The sequence below is a fragment of the Talpa europaea genome (genome assembly GCF_964194135.1).
Source record: "Talpa europaea genome assembly, chromosome: 15".
NCBI classification, from domain to species: domain Eukaryota; kingdom Metazoa; phylum Chordata; class Mammalia; order Eulipotyphla; family Talpidae; genus Talpa; species Talpa europaea.
This window is the reverse complement of record NC_140083.1, coordinates 5,227,056-5,248,548: the sequence shown is the minus strand read 5'-3', so window position 1 is coordinate 5,248,548 and position 21,493 is coordinate 5,227,056. Positions and strand designations below refer to the sequence as shown.

The window sequence follows — 21,493 nt, the reverse complement described above, 5'->3', positions numbered from 1 at the left end:
TAGGTGCCTTCAGTGAAAACATAGCTTGTCTAACACATTCTTCCAGGTCATCCAATTCTGTGAGGGCTCTGTCTTTTGTTGACTTTGAGCTATTTTACAACTTTGTAAGTAGTAGAAAACTGAGTAAAACATATTCCTAGGCACAGAAATGTAAATGGTGTGAGGAGGAAAACAACTGTTGTTCTATGACTATTGACCTATTTTTAATTAATTTATAATTCATTCCAGCATTCTGTATTTGACTACGTTATGTGTGGTAGATTTTTCCTTTGATCTGGTTAGACAATCTGATTGGTTTCCACATTAATTAATGAGCTAAATAAAATCTTTGGCATTTTATGTTGTAGATGAGTCATGATTATATGCTGTTTTAAATTTTGCCTTTTAATTTATTCTACAACTCTACAGGAGCAGAGGTATAAAACTGAAGCAACACAGGTGATTCTGTAGCAATGGAAATGAATTCCATTATGTGGTAAAACAACAGATATCCCTCCAGTTGAACAACTTTTGCCTCCATGAGCAAATTTATTTTAGCATTCCTTTGACTAACTACATAAATTTCTGGTCTTTAAATTATCCTTTGAATCTGTGTTTCCTCATATTTTTTAAAGATTTATTTATTATGCATTCAAGAGCTGGGGTACAGGCCAGGGTGCAGGGGTGGGGGTGAGAGGATTCACCAGAGAGTGGGGAACAGAACAGGCAGATTGACTGAAATACACTGCTGAGGGGAACAGCGAGTGAGACAGGAGAGGTCTGCTGCGCCATGCGGGTCAGCTCCCTGGCTGGGAATCGAACTCGTGCTGCAGTGGCTACTGATACCTTCATAGTGCTGAGACTTACCCCTTGCGCCACCAGGGAGGCCCAGTGTTTCCTCATTAATTAAGGAGTTGAATAGAATCTTTGACGTGTTCATTTCAAATTTATTTGCAAGAAAGTCAAATGTTTAACTTTTTGAAGGTCATACTTTGACAAGTACTAGACCCTATAGCTTTTACAAAAACAAGACATTCTTTGCTCCCAAGAAGTCTAGCAGATAAGCTGTGACATACGACACACATGCAAAGTGAGCTAAGTCTCATAAAGTAGGTACGCACATGACAACTCTAAAGAGAAGACGTGCTAGGGAGGCTGAGTAGGAGTGGCCTCACAGAAAATTTGAAGAGGCAAAATGGGAGTACCCAGGTATAGGTAATAGCATGAGCTAAAAAATGGAACAGATAGTTTTGTGTACATGAAAGAAGGGAAAAATAAGAAATTAGATTTAGATATGTTGCTTGACGCACACAGTTCAAACATTCATGCAGAGGAGTTCAGGAAGCAGCTGGAAATGAATGGCTAAAAGTGGAATGAAAGATTAGACCAGAAACAGAAATCTGAAAATCCTGACCATGAGAGAAAGAGCTTTCTGCTACTTTGTGCTGTTATTATATCCAGGTTATGGTGACTGTATAGGCTACTCAGAACTGTCATCTATTAATTATTTACTATTAATAATTACTATGTATATAATGTGTGCGATTCCCTCTTGAATCTGCCTTACTCTTGAGTGTGTACCCTCACCTGCAATAAAGCTTCATTTCTGACACCTACTCTGACTCCCTCATGAATTCCTTCCTGCACCAAAGTCAAGAACCTCTGGGGTCAGTCAGCAGTCCCTGTTTCATCAAAAGGGGGCATAAGGGGTAGTGGTGGGGAAAAAGAGTATTCTCAAAAACTCTAGTAGACATCAGAGATAGCATGATTTAAGTGGCTTCATTCCTATACTCAACTACAGAAACAGTGTAGGCCTAGATTCAGGTAGCACAGATTCTAATCCTGTGGTGTCCTATCTATTAGTTGTATGTGGGGGCCAGCCCATTCATTTACTCTTTAAGAAGATATTTATCGAGCACCAGCTATATCCCCCTTGTAGGTACCTGAATGTATATGTGAGAAAAATAGACAAAGATTCCTGTCTTTGTGGAACTTAATGTTTGAGAGGAAGTGACAGCATAAATAATGGAAATAATAAAAACATGATATACTGGAATATAAGTTTACGTGGAAAGAAAATAGAGCTGAGAAAGGGGGATCAAAATACGGAAATGGGGAGGAAGCTTTGTGATTAGAAATAGGGACATGAAGACGAGCATTGTTGAGAAGGTAACATTTGATCAAAGACTTGGAGATAACCAGAAAGAGGGCTGTGTGGGGAAAGATTAGTCCATCTAGGGAGAACAGTAAGTACAAAGGATCTAAGGCAGGAGTATGCCTGGCATATTTATAGAAGATCAAGATGCCCCTTGAGGTTGGAGTACAATGAGTATGGGGGTGGCGGTGAGGGGAGGGAAGCAGGAGGAAGAGGAAGAGGGCCGTTCATGTAGTGCTTTATGAATTACTGTAGACACTAAGCTTTTTGCCTGAATTAAAATGAGAAGCCATTGGAGGAGTTTAAGCAGATGATAGTTTTATAAACAATCACCCTGGGCTCTGCTGAAAATTGATACAGTGGACAATGGTCACCTAACTGTTTGGGGCCTTGGTTTCTACACCTGGAAGGTGACTCTATTTATTCCTCTCATGCTTTGCACTTTCCCTGCCCTGCATTTACCACATTTTCATTGGTATGAATTCATTATTTAGCATCACTGCAAGCTTTAGTAGATCAGGGACCAAATCTGTTCATCAACAAATTTCCTGACTCTCTAGTATCTGTGCATAGTAGGAACTTCTTAGTGAAATGAATAGTTTTTGAGAAAGAAATGCACACATTTGAATTTTGCACAGTACCTGCCACTGGAATAATTAGATGCTCAGAAGATGCAGTTCTATTTAATACTATATAAAAGAGAATCTGGTTAAGAAGAATATATTTACCTGTCATAAATCTTGGCAATTCTGAGTTCTCCTCTTCCCTTTCTCAAGCTTATTCTTGTTGTTGAAGCATGAGCCAGAATGTGTCCCCCGATGGGCTTTTTGGGGTCTGCCTGAAAACTGAATTAACAAAACACCTTTCAGGTTTCATCATGTGGCTATACTAACATCTGCAATTACAAGGCACCTTCTGTGGATGATGGGGGTGGGGTAGGCGCGTCTTCTCAACAAGCAGAGGCAGAAACTCTGCAGGTGGAGCTGCTTCATACCCCACTGCCATTCAGTTCAGACAAATGAGATTCCTATGACAAATGGCTCACATTTTAATTTTTTTAAAAAAGAGAAAACACAAAAAGAACATAATGAGCTGTTTTAGGAAACTCGTAGGGTTAAGTAAATTTTTTTTTTACAAAATACAAAAATTGAATTTATTATTTATTCATCAGAAATATTTATTAACGAGCTATGTGCCAAGTGTAGTTGAGTCTAATAAATAAACTATGATGTAATGAGAGCAGACTGAGAAACTCCTTGATTTTTTAAAAAAGATTGATTTGTTTATGCATACAAGAGCTGGGGTGTAGGCCAGAGGTTTGAGAGGTGAGCAGATTCACCTGAGACAGAGTGGGGAGCAGAACAGGAGGATCTACTGAAATACACTGCTGAGGGGAGCCGTGGGGAGACAGGAGAGGTCTGCAGCACCATGTGGGTTAGCTCCCTGGCCAGGGATTGAACTCATGCTGCAATGGCTGCTGATAGCTTCCATAGTGCTGAGACTGAACCCCTTGTGCCACCAGGAAGGCCCAGAAACTCCTTGTTCATCACTATACTGTGGAAGCCTTCAAGGTTGAACTGATTATACATTTGTAGTGAGGATAATCTCAAAATATTGTCTTTATCACTGATGCCTAATGTCTCCTTTTCTTTTTTTTTAATTAATTTATTTATTTATACAAGAACCGGGGTACAGGCCAGATGCGCGGGAGGGTGAGAGGATTCACCAGAGCCAGAGCAGGGAACAGAACAGGCAGACTGACGAAATACACTGCTGAGGGGAGCAGTGGGCGAGACAGGAGAGGTCTGCCATGCCATGTGGAATTCTCGCTGGCCGGCTGGGATGGAACCAGCGCTGCAGAGGCTGCAGACAGCTTCACAGCATGGCGCTCAACCACCTGTGCCACCAGGGGAGGCCCCCTAATGTTTATTCTTCTAAAGAAGGATACAAAAAAGATAAGCAATTACTATGTCTAGTCATGTGAATTCAAAATGATTATGATTGCAAGATAGTCATCAATACTGACATTTATCTTGAGTGATACACTCCGCAGGTAGGAAGAGAAATGTTCTTAGAAACCTTAATAGTGAGCCCTTCAAAAAAATAGCAAATTAAATCCAGCAGCATATTACCATGACCAAGAAAGATCTAATCTGGGAATACAAGAGTGATTCAACATAGGGAATCATCAATGTAATATGCCATATCAACAGAATGAAGGAAAAAGAAAACACATGATAATATCAACTGATGCAGAAGAAAATCTAGACTTTGAAATCATCAATAAAGGAAACAGAACATGAACAAGTGAATCTACATGATCAAAATAAACTGTGATAGAGCACAATAGCCTCAGCTGAGGGAGGCCATATTTACAGTGGATTCAAATTCTGCTTGCTTCACTCTAAGCATGAGGCTTGGTGTAGTGAGGATGTGGCTGACTGGCATGCAGTTAAGTAGACTGTAGGTTGGTGGGAGTAAGAAGCTCTCTGGTAAAGAAGTCTAATATAAAGAGTTGTTTAATTAAATAGCTCAGAGGTTAAACAAGACCATAAGATCCCTGATGGGACCGGATAGGATTGGTTAAGAAACTTCAGGTCCAATATGGAAATAAACACCAAGATTTAGTTCTGGAATAAACTATTGTCAAGAAAGCAGCCAGGTAGCTGACAGCAGTAAAAAGTTAAGAGGCTGGGTGCTCCACACAGGCATCTGAAGAGGTATTAAAGCAATAAAGTCATTTTAATCAGATAAAATTGCTTGAGATGAATTGTCTCTATAATGCTTAATGCCACTTTCTCTTTTTTTAAAGATCTTTAAAATTTATTTATGTATACAAGAAATGGGGTGCACACAGAGGTGCGAGGGTTTGTGTGTGAGAGGATTCACCAGAGATAGAGTGAGGAGCAGAACAGGCAGATTTTCTGAAATATACTGCTGAGGGGAGCAATGGGTAAGACAGGAGAGGTCTGCTGCGCCACATGGGTCAGCTCCCTGGCCAGGGATCGAACTCAGGCCACATTTATGATAGTGCTAAGACTTAACCCCTAGGCCACAAGGGAGGCCCTTAATGCCACTCTTTCTAATGGAATGGCTCTAATCTTCCCAGGTCACTACATTATGGGTAGTTCTTCAAGGTTTTAAAAGAATCCGATGTGCAATTCCAAAGAGCACCTGCACCCCTATGTTTATAGCAGCACTGTTTACAATAGCTAAGCTTTGGAAACAACCCAAATGCCCAAAAATAGATGACTGGATCAAGAAGATGTGGTACATATACACCATGGAATATTACTCAGCATTCAAAAAAGATAAACACATGCAATTTGCAGCAACATGGATGGCGCTGGAAGGGATCATGCTCAGCGAAATAAGCCAGAAAGAAAAAGAAAAATACCGGATGGTCTCACTCATAGCAGGGATCTAGAAAACTTAAATAAGGGACCAGGAAAATGAATAACTATAAGAAAGTGAAAATCAAAATCAACAAACAACTATGAACCAGAGACACTCTATGCGAGGTGGGGGGCGGGGAGGGGAGGGATTGGGGTCAAAATAAGGGGGTCGCAATTGTATGGGGAATATAAAAATAAAATTTATAATTAAAAAAAAAAACCAGAGCTGCCAGAAATAAATAAATAAATAAATAAATAAATAAATAAATAAATAAAAGAATCCGATGTGGTATCTAGATGAGCTGCTTGAGGTCTTGATGATATTCTGAACTGGGCTGTGAACTCTGAACTTGTAAACACTGAATTTATGCTTCTTTAATGAATTTTTCAAGTTTTTCCTTTAGTACTATTATTATTCACTTATATAGTCCCCTTCAACCCCTCTTCTATTACTTATTACTAAGCTCCTTAAGGACAGACTACATAGTATTTATCTTTGTAGCGACTAGTTACACAGTGGGTGCTCACAACTACTTCTCGCACTAAAAATACAGAAGTCACAAAAATACCAAGGAGAGTATTAGAATACTGCAGAAAGATGGTGCTTCCACAGAAGGTAGATCAGCTAGAAACTTCTACTAAGAGGAGATAAGAAAGGAGAGTCAGGATTAGCTACATGGGTGGTGAGTTTTCACAGCTATGTTACTGCTTCTCACAGATGGTCTCGCAATACTGCTCAGGAGTTCTTCCATATGAGCGTGGCTAGCTGCTCCCATCTGCAGCCTCCAGCAGTCTCCTTAAGCACCCTTTTCCTTTCCTGTCCCCACACCTTGAACATTGCCTGCTTCACAAAAATAACAGAACTCCTTCAACTTATCTTTCTATCTGCCATCTCCCCACTTCTCTATAGTTGTACTATTCTTCATCCTTCCCTCTCAAACTCTTTATTTCAGCCTGTCTTTCCATGCCTCCATACTTCTGCACATACGATTCCCTTGGAAACAAAAGCCCTTTCTCCACTGTGTTTGTTCATTTAGCTACTGCTCACCCATCAAATGTCATTCCTTCTAGAAAACTTTGCCTAATCCCCTGAAACAGTAGAACCTGTCTTCTTTGTGTTTTCATACCACTGTGTGTACTCCCCCTATGAAAGCACACTACTTTGTAATTTTTAATTCATGGGTCTCATTCCCCCACAAATGCTAAATCTTTTTTTCATCTTTGTAATTCTAGTGCCTAGAACAGGGACTGTCATGTAGAAGACACTCAGTAAATATTATTGAATGTACAAAGGACAATATGGGTCTCCCTGCCTACATCCTTCTGAAAACAGATTGTAACATATTTTCCAGTAACTTCTGAAAGGAGTTCTGACAGAAAAGCAAATGTAAAAGGAGCTAGGATTTCCCCCCAATTGAAGTAATCTCCCTAACCTTGAATACAGACGCTCTAAAGAAGAACAGGATACTGGAGCTTCTAACTGTATAGCCATGGCTTTACAAACTTAGCAAATTATTGTCTGTGCTTACCAATGTGGTGCCCTGAGCACAAAAGAGTGTGGGTACTACTGCTTGCTACTTATTACTCTGGGTGAAGAACCTAAGTTTTAAGATTATCTCCAAAGGAGAGGATTTCAAATGAACTAAATGGGGAAATAAATAACAGAATTTGCAAAACTACTATAAACTATATAGGAGAGATATGGGGAGAAAAGGCCTCAAAAATGATTCATAAATTAAGAGGTTATACTTAAAATAGATTGTCACACAGCATGACAGCTTCAGCTGTGGGAGAATGCCAAGACAATTCAAACTGTACTTGCTCCATCATGGTATTCAGGATTCTGTGTAGAACTTTGTTTAGATTGTACGGCTTTTACTCTTTCTTGAGGATCACTAACACTTTCATGTTAACCAAAGGTACAACTTCCTCCTCGAAAAATGCCTGTGTATACATATGCAAAATTTTCATTTAAGTTTAGGAGATTCATGGTTCCTACCCCCTCTAATGTAGATGGGTATGAATAACATAACCACCAGGATTTACTTATTATGTGGCAGATAATCTCCTAAATCACTGCATTATTTTCCTTTGCTTGGATTCCATATTTAATAAATGCATTTGGATTAAAATTTGGATTCCTATAGGGTCTTCCAGGAAGGAGAGAATGAATCTCCACTGATCACAAGGACTCAAATGTGGTTACATTCTTCATCATTAGTAAATTAGCCATCTGAGCTTTCACTGAACTTCACTGGCTTGCCTGCTGTTGTAAGAGCTCTCAGGCCCTTTGTTCGGGGATGGTGCAGCGGAGGCGGCTGGCCAGGAGCAGGTCAGGTCTCTCATGCCAGTGGGGTTAGGGTTGTGAAACCAAAGACAATTGCGAAAACTTGCCAATTAGGTTTGAAACCCAAGCCCACTGTTGGGAGGTGTGAAGGGACCCTTGAAAGCCATAAAAGGCAGGGAAGCGGATGAATTCCAACTCTTGCCTGGGACTCTCGCCTGGAAAGGCCTTTGCTTCAGACCTCAACTGGTCAGAGACGCCCAACTGGGAAGACCTTCACTACCACTTGACTGCCGCTCCTGCCTCTGGCACAACCGGTAACACTTCCTGACTGATGTCACTTGGCCTATGCCCAGTGTCTCTAAGAGCTATCTGCCAATGGCCTTTGTTCGGGGACTCTAGGAGATAACCGCCTCTGGCACTGCCTCCTGATTGCCACTGCTGACCTATGCCCACACCTCTAGAGCTTTCGCCTGTTGCTGGAGCCTCCGCTGCTGCCCAGCCCAGCCTCTGGATTGCTGCTGTTGGCTGCTGTGGAGTTGCCTCAGCAAGGCCACCTGTGATCACCTCCAGCTGCCACCATGAGTTGGGTGCTGGTCCACTGCCTATGGGTGTACCGCCAGCTTGAGGCTCTCATCAGAGGGAGGCTGTCATTCACAAGTAGTTTTTGGTTTGGACTACCAGACGCTGTGGACACTATCTGGGGTAGGACAGATGGCCATCTGTGGTTTTAGAAACTCTTTCCATTTTTTTTTTTATCTCTCCCAATATCCCCCTTGTAAATAAACCCTGTTGTTTTTACACTCTGCATTTGAATCATATCTTTTTTTTTTTTTTTTTTTTTGTATAGAGGCATGCTTTATTTATTTGTTTGCTGGTCTGTTTGTTTGTTTTGTTTATACATGCACTGGGTACAGTCAGAAGCGCGGGAGGGTGAGAGAATTCACCAGAGCCAGAGCGGGGAGCAGAGCAGGCAGAAGGACCGAAGTACACTGCTGAGGGGAGCAGCGGGCGGCAGGAGAGGTCTGCGCGCCATGTGGGACCCTCCTCCGGTGGCCGGGGAGCAGCCGGGGATCGAGCCGGCGCCGCAGAGGCCGCGGGCAGCTTCGCAACCCAGCGCTCAACCGCTGCGCCACCGGGGAGGCCCTGAATCATATCTTGCAATTGTAAGTGCATGGGTGAGGACCCACAAACTGCGCCATTCCCCAGGTTTGCAGTTTCAATGAGTCTGCTCCCTAGAGCTGCAATGGTTCTCAGCAGACTGACCAAACCAAACCTCGGCCACAAAACTGAGGGTACTGAACTCTGGCTAATTCACCAGGGTAATGGATACATCCCTGCAAAGTCTCAAATGATAGATGTTAACCTTTCCCCAGGCATGTATAGCCTGATGTTTGGTACATGAACTTTTTATTTATTTATTTATACAAGCACTGGCTACAGTCAGAAGCACGGGAGGGTGAGAGAATTCACCAGAGCCAGAGTGGGGAACAGAACAGGCAGACCTACAAAATACACTGCTGAGAGGACCAACGGGCACAGCAGGAGAGGTCTGCGTCCCATGTGGGACCCTCGCCGGTGGCCGGGGATCGAACTGGTGCTGCAGAGGCTGCGGCCAGCTTTGCAGTCCAGCGCTCCACCGCTGCCCCAACCAGCTGTGTGACCTCAGGAAAACTGCTTAACCATTTCAAGTGCCTGCTTATTTATTTTTACATAGAACTGGGTGTAGGCCAGAGGTACAGGGGGTGAAAGAATTCACCAGAGACAGAGTAGAGAGCAGAACAGGCAGATCTACTGAAATACGCTGCTGAGGGGAGCAGCGGGCGAGACAGGAGAGGTCTGCTACACCATGTGGGTAGCTCCCTGTCCGGGAATCAAACTGAGGCTGTTTCAGTGGGTCGATGTGGTAGAAGCACTGAGACTTAAGCTCTAGGCCACCAGGGAGGCCCCATTTCTTAATTTTAATTGGGAGATAATAACTGTACCTAACTGATAGAGTAGCTTATGTGAATAAAATGAAATTATTTAGGTAAGACATTATGCCAGTGACTGTTATCTGATTTAATAATCCTGACTCAAATGCCTATTATCTATGTTAATTGTTAGTTACTTAACTTTATGAATCTCAGTTTTACTGTAAAATGGGAACAAAAAACCTCTTAGGGCTGTTGAGAAAACTCAAGATATATTTAATATAATTCATTGAGAGCCTAAGAGTTAGATTATGTGTGAGGCACAGTGCCAGGTCATATACACACACTAGCTCTATCCTTAAATTAATTTTGGCACATAAGAGATATTCAATTGTAACTATTACTATTTAACTAAATGATTCAGTTTAAAGTTTCTCTTTCAGTGACACTGGACCAAGAAACTTTTCTGAAAGTTTCTTTGAACTTCTTGAGTATTCTAGCAGTTATAACCAAGTCTTGAGGTAAAGTACAAGAAGGTGTAATAGCATTCTACATTCTTTTAGAGGGCTTTAATTTACTTCTATTTCTGACCAAGTAAAAACAGCTTCAGAAAACCACCCACATCCTTCCTTTAGCCTATTCTCTTATTTCCCCTTCTTTTATTTTCTTCTCTTCTTTCCTCCTTTTCTCGAAGGACGGGGGAGTAAGAGGAGGAGAATGAGATGAGGGTGGACATTAGGAATAAACGGATCAAGAGAGATTGTTTCATTTATACCACTTTGATTGAACAGGATACAACATAATATACTATAGAGAGCAAGATCCAGAACAGACCAACCGAACAACTTCAAATTAGGCTGGGTAGTGAGGAGTATGCTTTGAGATTAAGAGAAGATAGGGAGAGAAGAGTACAGCCCAAAGAGAAAATTTGGGAGAAGAAATGGTTTTATAAAAAGGAGGTATATCTTCCTGTTTTGGGAGAAGAGATGGTTTTATAAAAAGGCAGTATATCTTCCTGTTTCCTCCCAAAATATATAGAAAAATTTATACTTTTCCCAACATTTTGAAGATGAAATTCTGGGTTTTTGGAGGGGCAGGGGAAGGAGGCAGCAACATACTAAGAACGGCTTCATGGAAACAACAGGTGGCCCAGAGACTGAATTATGTTGAGGTGACATGAGAATTACATAAGATGATACATGGAAGATAATGCTGACACAGGGAGAGCTTACAATAAATGTAAGTTCTCGGGCCTTCCTGGTGGCACAGGGGTTAAAGACACAGTGCTATCAAGCTATCTCCAGCCACAGCAACATGAGTTCAATCCCCGGTCAGGGATGACCCACACGGCACAGCAGACCTCTCCTGTCTTGCCAGCTGCTCCCCTCAGCAGTACATTTCAGGAAATCTGTCTGTTCTGCACCTCACTCTGTCTTTGGTGAATCCTCTCTCACACACCCCCTTGCACCTCTGGCCTATACCCCAGTTCTTGTATAGATAAATAAATAAATCTTTTTAAAAAATATAAGTTCTCTTAATTTGGTGGGGAGAAAAGTAAAGTTTAAAAAGTTGAAATGACTTGCACAAGGCCACCACACTAGTGCCTCTGGTTTAACATTTTTTTTTTTTCTAGCCATACTGCCTCTTTTTTTTTTTAAAGATTTATTTATTTATTTGTTTGTTTGTTTGTTTATTTATTTATTTATTTATACAAGCACTGGATACAGTCAGAAGCACGGGAGGGCGAGAGAATTCACCAGAGCCAGAGCGGGGAGCAGAGCAGGCAGAAGGACCGAAGTACACTGCTGAGGGGAGCAGCGGGCGGCAGGAGAGGTCCGCGCGCCATGTGGGACCCTCCTCCGGTGGCCGGGGAGCAGCCGGGGATCGAACCGGCGCTGCAGAGGCCGCGGGCAGCTTCGCAAGCCAGCGCTCAACCGCTGCGCCACCAGGGAGGCCCCATACTGCCTCTTAATTTATGCTAATGATGTTGAATCACTAGGTGACATCTTTAAGAGAAAAGACTGACAGCACATTTACAAGATTAAAAATGTTCCACGATGACTTTTTGTTTCAGCAAAACAAATACACAAATGAAGAAAGTGGCAACATCAGGGTCTTATTCGTGCTCACATTATTTGCTCTGGTGTGGAGCTTTACAGGCTGATATTTTGATTCTGTATCTCTAGGCCCTCTTCAACTGGATCTTTCTAGTTCTAAAATCTGTATCTATAAGCCTCATCTAGGAGCTACTGCTCTGTTGTATCATACGGCAGCTCCTCGCCTCTATAATTTTGTTCCTTTTTAATACGATGCGCCATCAAGTATAATGCATGGGATATAAGCCTCAATTATTGTCAGTGTACTTGCGGACTCATACCAATTATAGTGATATTTCTCTGACAGGCCCCAGGCACACTGCAGCTTAGAGTTCCTCAACACTGAAAAACAGATATTTTCCTTATGGGAGGTTTTCTAATAGCATTTGAAATCATTTAGTTTAAAAACTGTCCTTTTTTTTTTTTTTTCATTTAGTTGTGGTAATTTATGTGTTTTATATGAAGACATGCATTTAATTTGCATTGTTATAATTTAATATACTTTAGAATCTACTAATTATAGTGAATCTTGTTTTCTTACAGTCAGGGTAGGTAGAGGACAAGATGCTTCAAAGCAAACTTATCCAGCAAAAATACTAGCCTTTGTTACCTTCTCTGACTCTTCGCTCCCTTCATTATAACTCTACTCCCTCTCCAAATCCCTCAATTATTTCCTTTCTGTCACCTCTCTATTTTTCCTTTCATTGTCTTATTGGAGTCAATTCAAAATGGTTTTACTGTTTATGAAACTTTCTACAAATATAAGAAATAGAACCTCTCTCTGACCTAATTTCCATCATTCCCTCTGCCTTCCAACTCTAGATCGACAGTCGTGGCCTCCTCAATGCTCCCTCCCCACACCTGAAGAAAGAACATTGCTCTTTCACTTGCACTGTTTTATTTGAAAGCAACCCACTTCCTCCCTCTAAGCCAATGAGTCATTTTCTCTTTTTAAAGAAAGCCTTAAAAATCTTCCATTTCGCTTCAGTTTAAAATTATTCTCGTTGTGAAGTACTTCATGTCCTGGGTATGAAAGACACCCTTTAAAGCAGAGAAGACTGCCTGAACCACTCAGGACTACAGACAATGCATGACCTACTAAGACTTTAAAATTATGAGTTGAATGGACATCCTTTATTGTTCTTCTTTGTGGAGTCAAGGCACACAGTCTCTTTTGCTCACTAGTGAGTTCCCAAAACCTTGATACATAGTAGTATTTTAATAAATAATTTATTGAATGAGTTAAATTATTCATTTCCCTCTCCTTAACCTCTTTTACTTTCTTAATACCATTTATGTAGTTCATATTTTCACATTGGAATCTTCTAAGATTAAGTAGAAAATATTTATGAAAGAATATTGAAAAGTGAGAGGTAAATCAAACTGCAGAAGATACAGTTTAGAAAGTGTCTAAAGAGAGACACATTTATTTCAGTACATTCATGGAATTTACATTAGCATGTCAAATACCTTCTAATATATATCAATGACTCATTTATTTGCTACTATATGATGTATTAGCTCAGTGTAAAAGTAATATCACTTTATTTTTTTTTTTTTATAGAGGCATGTTTTATTTATTTATTTATTTGTTTGTTCGTTTGTTTTTTTGTTTATACATGCACTGGGTATGGTCAGAAGTGCGGGAGGGTGAGAGAATTCACCAGAGCCAGAGCGGGGAGCAGAACAGGCAGAAGGACCGAAGTACACTGCTGAGGGGAGCAGCGGGCGGCAGGAGAGGTCTGCGCACTATGTGGGACCCTCCTCCGGTGGCCGGGGAGCAGCCAGGAATCGAACCGGCGCCGCAGAGGCAGCGGGCAGCCTAGCAACCCAGCGCTCAACCGCTGTGCCACCGGGGAGGCCCCTAAAAGTAATATCACTTTATATTGCAACCATCAATGTAGTCATTGATTTAAGCAAGACTATCCAATAGATGTTAAAACCAGGGGATATAAACTTACTGTAGAACACAATATTGACACTAGTCTCCAAGTATCACCCTACAAATGATTTATTAATTACAAAAGGGAAAGGGTCTTTTGTAATAGAGAACTCTTATCACATGATCACATGATCAAACATGACTAATAATGAGACAAACTGCCATCAAGTGCCTCCTGATACACTGAGAGGACCATAATACTGCTTTTCCTGCCAAAACTGTTTAACATTTTAAATAACAAGGGAAAAAAATCAACTCCAATTTGAGGAATATTCTGAAAAACACTTCACATGTGCTCTTCAAAAATGTCAGTGTCATAAAAGTCTATCGAAGGGTGAGGAATCACTGTAGCTAAAGAAGACTAAAGAGATATGACAACTACATGCACAGCATGATCCTCAATTGGATCCTGAATAGGAAAAAAAATAAACCCACCAATTATAAAAGATATTATTGTGACTCCTGGAGGTACTTGAACACAACTGTATATTAGCCAACATTAAAATGCCAGTGTTGGGCCTCCCCGGTGGCGCAGTGGTTGAGCGCTGGGTTGTGAAGCTGCCGGCGACCTCTGCAGCGCCGGTTCGATCCCTGGCTGCTCCCCGGCCACCGGAGGAGGGTCCCACATGGCGCGCAGACCTCTCCTGCCGCCCGCTGCTCCCCTCAGCAGTGTACTTCGGTCCTTCTGCCTGCTCTGCTCCCCGCTCTGGCTCTGGTGAATTCTCTCACCCTCCCGCGCTTCTGACTGTACCCAGTGCATGTATAAACAAACAAATAAATAAATAAATAAAAAACATGCCTCTTAAAAAAAAAAAAAAAATGCCAGTGTTAACATTTCCTGAATGTGGTGATCACACGGTAGTTATGTAGGAGAATGTTCTTGTTCTTAGAAGACATATGATGAAATATTATGAAGTGTTATGATGTCTGCAAATAATTCTCATTGGTTCAGGGCAGGAAACTCTCAAATGGTTCACCAAAATTATATGTGTGCATACATATGCTTGGTGTATACGTATATTTATGTGTATATGTATGCATGAGTATAAGTATGCAGAGTGAGATTTTATATACACACAAGAGGAAAATATGACAAAATGTCAACAACTGATGAGCCCACTTGACTGATATATTAAACGAGTCTTCTAACTTTCCAGTTAAAATTTTTTTCTCAATAAAATGTTGAAAGATCTTTTAAAAAAATTTTGAAGATTCAGGATTATTTTGACTGCTTATTCAGGTATATGATGCTCAAAACTATTGATGGTGGCAACTAACCTTTTTTCAAATTTTCTGCTTTCCTCAGTCTCCTTCGACTCTCCTAGTCTTTCCAATCACTGCATCTCTCAAACAGAGCCATCAATAGATCAGCCATGTGCATAATTACTTCAAGAAATTCTGAATATGCCTGTGTGGACTGCAATTCTGCTTCTTCAAGCAGGAAATTTCTCTCACAGGACCTCTTATAAATAATATACCTCATGTCTATCCTGTAGAGTCTGCATTTTTGTTTTTAGGTTGTCAGTTTATCAGTACAATGGACGCTATTAATGTTCCCCAAAACAAGATTTTTATTTCCCTAGGATCTTCTTTTCTTTTTTTTTTTTTTAAAGTATCTGGTTTTTATTGTCCTCTAATATCTTTTTAATATTTTACAGTACAAAGTTTCTCTGAAAATGGTTAAACTATTGCTTTATTCCATAAAGAACTAGAGATTCTGGAGCACAAATAAGTCATATTTGCAAATTTGAAGTAATGAGCACTGTGCAACCAAGTGAGTGGTGATAGGTTTGTGTCTGCATCAAGACTGGTCGCTCTGGCGCTCTTCTCTATGTTACTCTGACCCTTTTACTGTTAACCTTTGTAAAATATAAAAGCAAAATAATTGGGACTTACGTCATTGTTGCTCCTGGATCGGCAGTCATTTGATTGGTCACAAACACAGCCACATTATATTCTGCATCAAGAAATAAATTAAGAAAGTAAGAGAAGGTAATGTAAACATAGAAAACTCACTGTTTAGATATCAGAGTTTAGCAACAATGTGCCATGAATTTATTTTATAAACAAGATTGTATTCTTATTTTTTCATTGGTAATTTAAAGTTATTATTGCTATTATTTAGGTATCTTATTGCGTTAGAATGAATGTTTTTGATTTAATAAGACTTGTATGACTATGAAGATAATTTTGATTTTAAAAAATGTGTTACCTCCTGATATTATTGTGAACTTCTCTGCAAAGCCTACTCAGCAAACAGTCACAAATGCTATTCTGATAGCACCATTTTATTAAAAAAAAACAAAAATTACCTTCTGAGATTTTTTGGAGTCGTGACAACATCTGAGCCAATTTTTGCTGCCGTTCAGCCAACTCCCCACGACCACTGAAATCCACTCGAAAAAGTGCCATTATTGAATCAATAATCTGCACAGGGTTAATGTAAAAATAAGTTTTCATTTGGAAATGGAAGAAGTTAATTTGAATCAGAATCAACAAAGAAAAATAACATGCTAAGTTGACTGAGTGAGCATTATTTAAGAGCTTGTACCAGTAGCTTGAAGATGCCAGCTTCTTCATGGAACTTTGCTGCTACATAATCAAGTAGCTCCATCTGATGTTCACCTGGTGGGAAATGCAGTGAGAAAATGCTGTAAGAGCTGGACCAGGCAGAGAGTAGGATCATCTACGTCTCTGGGAAGCAGGCCAAAGAGAGTCTTCGAAGGACCTTCTTAATTATTTATGATTTCATTAAATATGTTTTATATTTTGCCTCAGCATACATGCCAAATTCTACATTATCTAAAAATAATGTTACCCTCTATTTTAAAGACACAGCATAAGAAATAATTTGAGGATATTTTAATATCTAAGCCTTACCTTAGATATTAATTTGGAGGAAAATAAAACAAAAAAGTAGTATCAAAATTTTGTAAGTAGCACTCAGTGCTGCCAACCTTAAAGCAGATGCTTCGGGTTCTTACTAGTATATGCACGTGCATAGAGGACGTTGTCCAGCACTGCATCATGGTCTACATTGAAGCGATCAGCAATGTCCCGGAGGCGATCTGGACGGCTGGGGTATGCCAAGATTAAGGATCCAATAAAGCATTTAGACAACCACAGACAATAATATTTTATGTAATAAACAGAGGTAAAACAACGAACCCGCAAAGGTAATCCAAAGGACACTAAGAATCACTTAAAATCTATACCAGATTTTATTTGTCGTAAGTCCCTCAACTTATGAATACCCTAGGCAGTTATGACAGTCATAGGAATGAGGCCATGTGAATTTAAACACTAAATTTTCTAATCTTTAAAATAACCTTGGAAGCTAGTTGTTATGGCCTATATTACATTTTACTAATGAGGACACTAACAAACAGATTAGGCAAATGACTCAGGATTATGCAGCAAATCAGTTACAAGAGAAAAACTAGAAACTAAGATTGTGAGTCTCTTTTGTTCTCAGTTCTATAAAAATAGATCTATTCTAGGAAGATAATATCACTGAATTATATTTCAAGTCACTTCAAAGTGAATTAATTAACTCTCTTCATACTCCTTGCTTGCTCAATATGAAACTGTTTAATATACCATTAATCATGTGTTGCCACCAAATGATAAATTTGACTACATCAACCCAAGGGTCAAAAAGTTACTTCAAGGGTTAGACTCTCCAATCTAGAGTTTTGCACTTCTTTAGATTTTAAAATCCACCTTCTTCAGGAGTTGGATTAAGGAGTTAGCTTTCTGAAATTAGTAAATTCATACAAAGGCAAATTCAGTCTGCCTGCAAAGGTATTCTGGAAGATAATAATAATCATTTCTATCTACCTAAACTGAAAAGGAGTAATAAATTTACTTTCAGTCTTTGATGAAGTGAGGTATAATAAAATTTATGTCTGGGGTCTCGTTTCACTTTGTTTATGGTATTTCTGTAACTCTGATCATACTGTAAGTAACTATGAAGCAAGGACCATTTATCATCTTATTTGTGACACTGTAATTGTTCAATAAATGTTGAGTTGTCTTTAGGATTCCTCAACCACCTATTGATATATCCTAATACATAATACAGGTTTCTTCTTCAGAGCTTCAGTAACAGCCACTAGTATCTTCCATTGCTACTGAATATACCCTGTAGATGTTTTTGGTGGACATATCAAAGCAGCAAGGAGTTGGAAGAGGCAGTAACATTTTTCACCACATCAGCTTTTTACAGAACACAGTTACTATGTGATTAGGAGTATAAAAGCTGCACTTAAGGTGAAGGAAAATTCAAATCAACCTACAAATATTTATCAACTGATTACTATAGGTAATCAATGACCATATTAACTTATTACCAATGCAATGCATTGTGCAGGATATAAGGAGTTATAAGACAATCCATGTCACAGGCAAGCAAATAAACAGGCAAAATATAAACATATAAAAAGAAAAATATAAGAGAGAAAAGCATGCAAGACACTGAAAGATTGAGAACATTCCCATGTACCTCACATGTCCTAGTTTCCCCAGCTGTTAATCTCCACTCCCTCTTTTCTCCATCATGAATTTTCTTGATAAAATCCAAATTTCCCACATAGTGGCTGCTAATCTGAAAGAACAAGTCTTCCCTCTCTAAGAACTATCCTTAATTATTTCTGAAGCTAGCTAAACTCCAGCTGAGTTCCTTTTGCTCTGGCCCCATATATCTTCCCTGAGTTAGAAGTCTCTTTGAGAGTTTTCTCATGGCCAGTATTTCCAAATAAAGTCTTCTGCAAACAGTTCTCTGATTGTTTTCCTTCTACTTGAACATTTTAGATAGTAAATTCTAAAATAGATCAAGATGAAAAATGTTTTCTAAAGTTGGGTAATTAAAAATTAGAAAAGAAAGCCTTAAAAGATTTAAATGATTTAGGAAAAATGTGAGGTAGGGCTACGGGGGCAAATACCCAAAAGGACAGACATTTACCACGCAAATTTCTCTATGACTGGTCAAATTACATTCAAGAGTGAGAGCAAAATAATGGCATTTTCAGACATGCAAGGGCTCAAAGTTTACCACCTACATGACTTTTCTGAAAGAATTTGAGTAGGTACTCCAGCAAAACAAGGGGAAAAGAAAATGGGGATGCAAGAAACCATAATGAGTAAAGGAAATAAGAATCTTTTAGTTATATCTAAATAACTGTTTTCTAATTTCAAATGTTTTTCAAATTTTAACAGCTAAGTATGTTTTAGAGGCAATAAAATTGGGCTAGAACAGACTGGTCTCTGTCTCTAACAAAGAGATTGTCACTAACAGTGTATCTTAGCGATTTTACACCAAACCCATGTGGAGAAGCTAAACCTTTTTAACTATAAAGTGATTTGAGAACTCAACTTGCAATTGTTTTCCTTTTGGCTGTTTTCATTATTGCTGGCTTACGAGATGATTATGAAAATGATATATTTCCAACAGTCTTTTATGGTGACATTACTATCTCACACTATTATGTCAGCAACTTGTTTAAATTAAAGGGTTACAAAGTGTTTTCTGTATCAATGAAGATAATCTTTCCTCCTGGGTAGCCACCTGCTCCTGGAAGTTGAGCTGTCACTAGGAAGCAAAGAAAAATTAATATTAATAGGAGTAAATAAACTTTGTATAAATGAATATATAAATTAACATGGGATTTATGCTGGGTTGCAACTCATCAATCAATCTAGTAAAGAATTATGATCCTGGGGCCTCCCCGGTGGCGCAGCGGTTGAGCGCTGGGTTGCGAAGCTGCCCGCAGCGTCTGCGGCGCCGGTTCGATCCCCCGGCTGCTCCCCGGCCACCAGAGGAGGGTCCCACATGGTGCGCAGACCTCTCCTGCCGCCCGCTGCTCCCCTCAGCAGTGTACTTCGGTCCTTCTGCCTGCTCTGCTCCCCGCTCTGGCTCTGGTGAATTCTCTCACCCTCCCGCGCTTCTGACTGTACCCAGTGCATGTATAAACAAAAAAAACAAACAAAGAAATAAATAAATAAGTAAAAAGCATGCCTCTATAAAAAAAAAAAATAAAATAAAATTAAAAAAAAAAAAAAGAATTATGATCCTGCATTTTAAATAGCATGCTATATTTTTATATTGCTAACTAGTGGGAAAATTATAAATATTCTGCCAATATAGTAGTAATTCAACAGATTGTCAATATTTCTCACAATTAGGAGAAAGTTCTCTTAAAGAACAGAAGTAGGGGGCCTCCCCGGTGGCGCAGCGGTTGAGCGCTGGGTTGCGAAGCTGCCTCCAGCCTCTGCAGCGCCAGTTCGATCCCCGCCTGCTCCCCAGCCACCAGAGGAGGGTCCCACATGGCGCGCAGACCTCTCCTGCCGCCCGCTGCTCCCCTCAGCAGTGTACTTCGGTCCTTCTGCCTGCTCTGCTCCCCGCTCTGGCTCTGGTGAATTCTCTCACCCTCCCGCGCTTCTGACTGTACCCAGTGCATGTATAAACAAAACAAACAAACAAATAAATAAATGAAAAACATGCCTCTAAAAAAAAAAAAAGAACAGAAGTAGGATTTAAATATCACTTTCTTCCTATAAGAAATAGGGGAAAATTAGACAGCTGAAGAAACTTGCCCAGGGTTACATAATTACTAACGGTGGAGCAAAGACTCAAGTCAGGTGCTTCAACTCTAGAATGCCCAGCTTAGCACTTTGCCAAGCTCCACCAAGTGAGATCAAAGAAATGCAGAATAACATCTTTGTACAAAAGGACATATTTTTGTTTATTTTGCTTTAGAAAATTTGTTTGTAAGTCTTTCTTAGGGTCTACCTTATTCTATGGAAAATAAGGTATTCTGACCTCAGTAGATTTTGTGGCATTATTATAGGTAGGGTATAGAAAACATGGAATGGAAAAAACTGAGACTGTGAATGCCTCTCCCCACCAACACACTCACCTACCCACTTACTTCCTATTTTCATTCAGGTGTTCCCAGAGTAGCATAAACAATGTCACCTCATGCACCATATATTTAAAGACCAGTTTGGTAGTTGTACAACCACAGGCACTTTATCTAACATCTGAGCTTCTTGCTAATTTGTTCAGATTACATGAAACTATATAAAGTACACAAAGCAGATCAGTAAGTGATTGCTAGATTATTATTGCTATTACTGTTGCTGTTATGCATCCTTACCACAGAGGGTATGAGAGAGCTGGGTTTTTCCAGTACGAAACTCTATAAAATATAAAGAAAAAACCCACGGTTAATTTTTAGATATTTTCATATAGAATAATACATGGTGGCAGATATGGTTTTCTTTTCCAACTGTCAAATCTCACACAAAAGCACTGCTGCATCATGAATGAATTGTGCATGTATGAATACTAGTAACAAACAGAATCTTTTATTTTCTTAAAAAATTTTATTTATTGCATATAAAAACTGGGGTGTAGGCCAGAGGTGTGGAGGAGGGTTGAGAGGATTTACCAGAGACAGAGTGGGGAGCAGAACAAGTGGATTTACTAAAATACACTGCTGAGGGGAACAGCAGGCAAGACAGGAGAGGTCTGCAGCACAATATGTGGGTCAGCTCCCTGGCCAGGGATCGAACTCAGGCCACAGTGGTGATAGTGCAGAATCTTTTAAAGGTTTTTATTTTTTCCCCACAAACTGTCCTTGAGATAAAAATTAAATTAAACCAAGTTTTCCTCAAGAACAGTTACATAAATAAAGACTTAAGTCCCTGCCATCAGAAGGAGAGCCTG

General features: G+C 39.9%; 1 protein-coding gene across 2 annotated transcripts in view; it reads right to left on the bottom strand.

The window, feature by feature from the left end:
- DMC1 (DNA meiotic recombinase 1) overlaps nucleotides 1-21,493 on the bottom strand; it is a gene marked incomplete at both ends in the record, with an annotated part of 30,234 nt that overhangs the window by 458 nt on the left and 8,283 nt on the right. The window contains 7 exons of one of the 2 annotated variants that reach the window (XM_084255081.1): nucleotides 2,863-2,979; nucleotides 15,661-15,721; nucleotides 16,077-16,191; nucleotides 16,316-16,389; nucleotides 16,749-16,840; nucleotides 19,282-19,354; nucleotides 20,922-20,963. In XM_084255081.1, the coding sequence (XP_084111207.1) occupies nucleotides 2,863-2,979; nucleotides 15,661-15,721; nucleotides 16,077-16,191; nucleotides 16,316-16,389; nucleotides 16,749-16,840; nucleotides 19,282-19,354; nucleotides 20,922-20,963 (574 nt within the window). The remainder of the gene's footprint in view (nucleotides 1-2,862; nucleotides 2,980-15,660; nucleotides 15,722-16,076; nucleotides 16,192-16,315; nucleotides 16,390-16,748; nucleotides 16,841-19,281; nucleotides 19,355-20,921; nucleotides 20,964-21,493) is intronic. The other variant, XM_084255082.1, reaches the window with a different exon arrangement.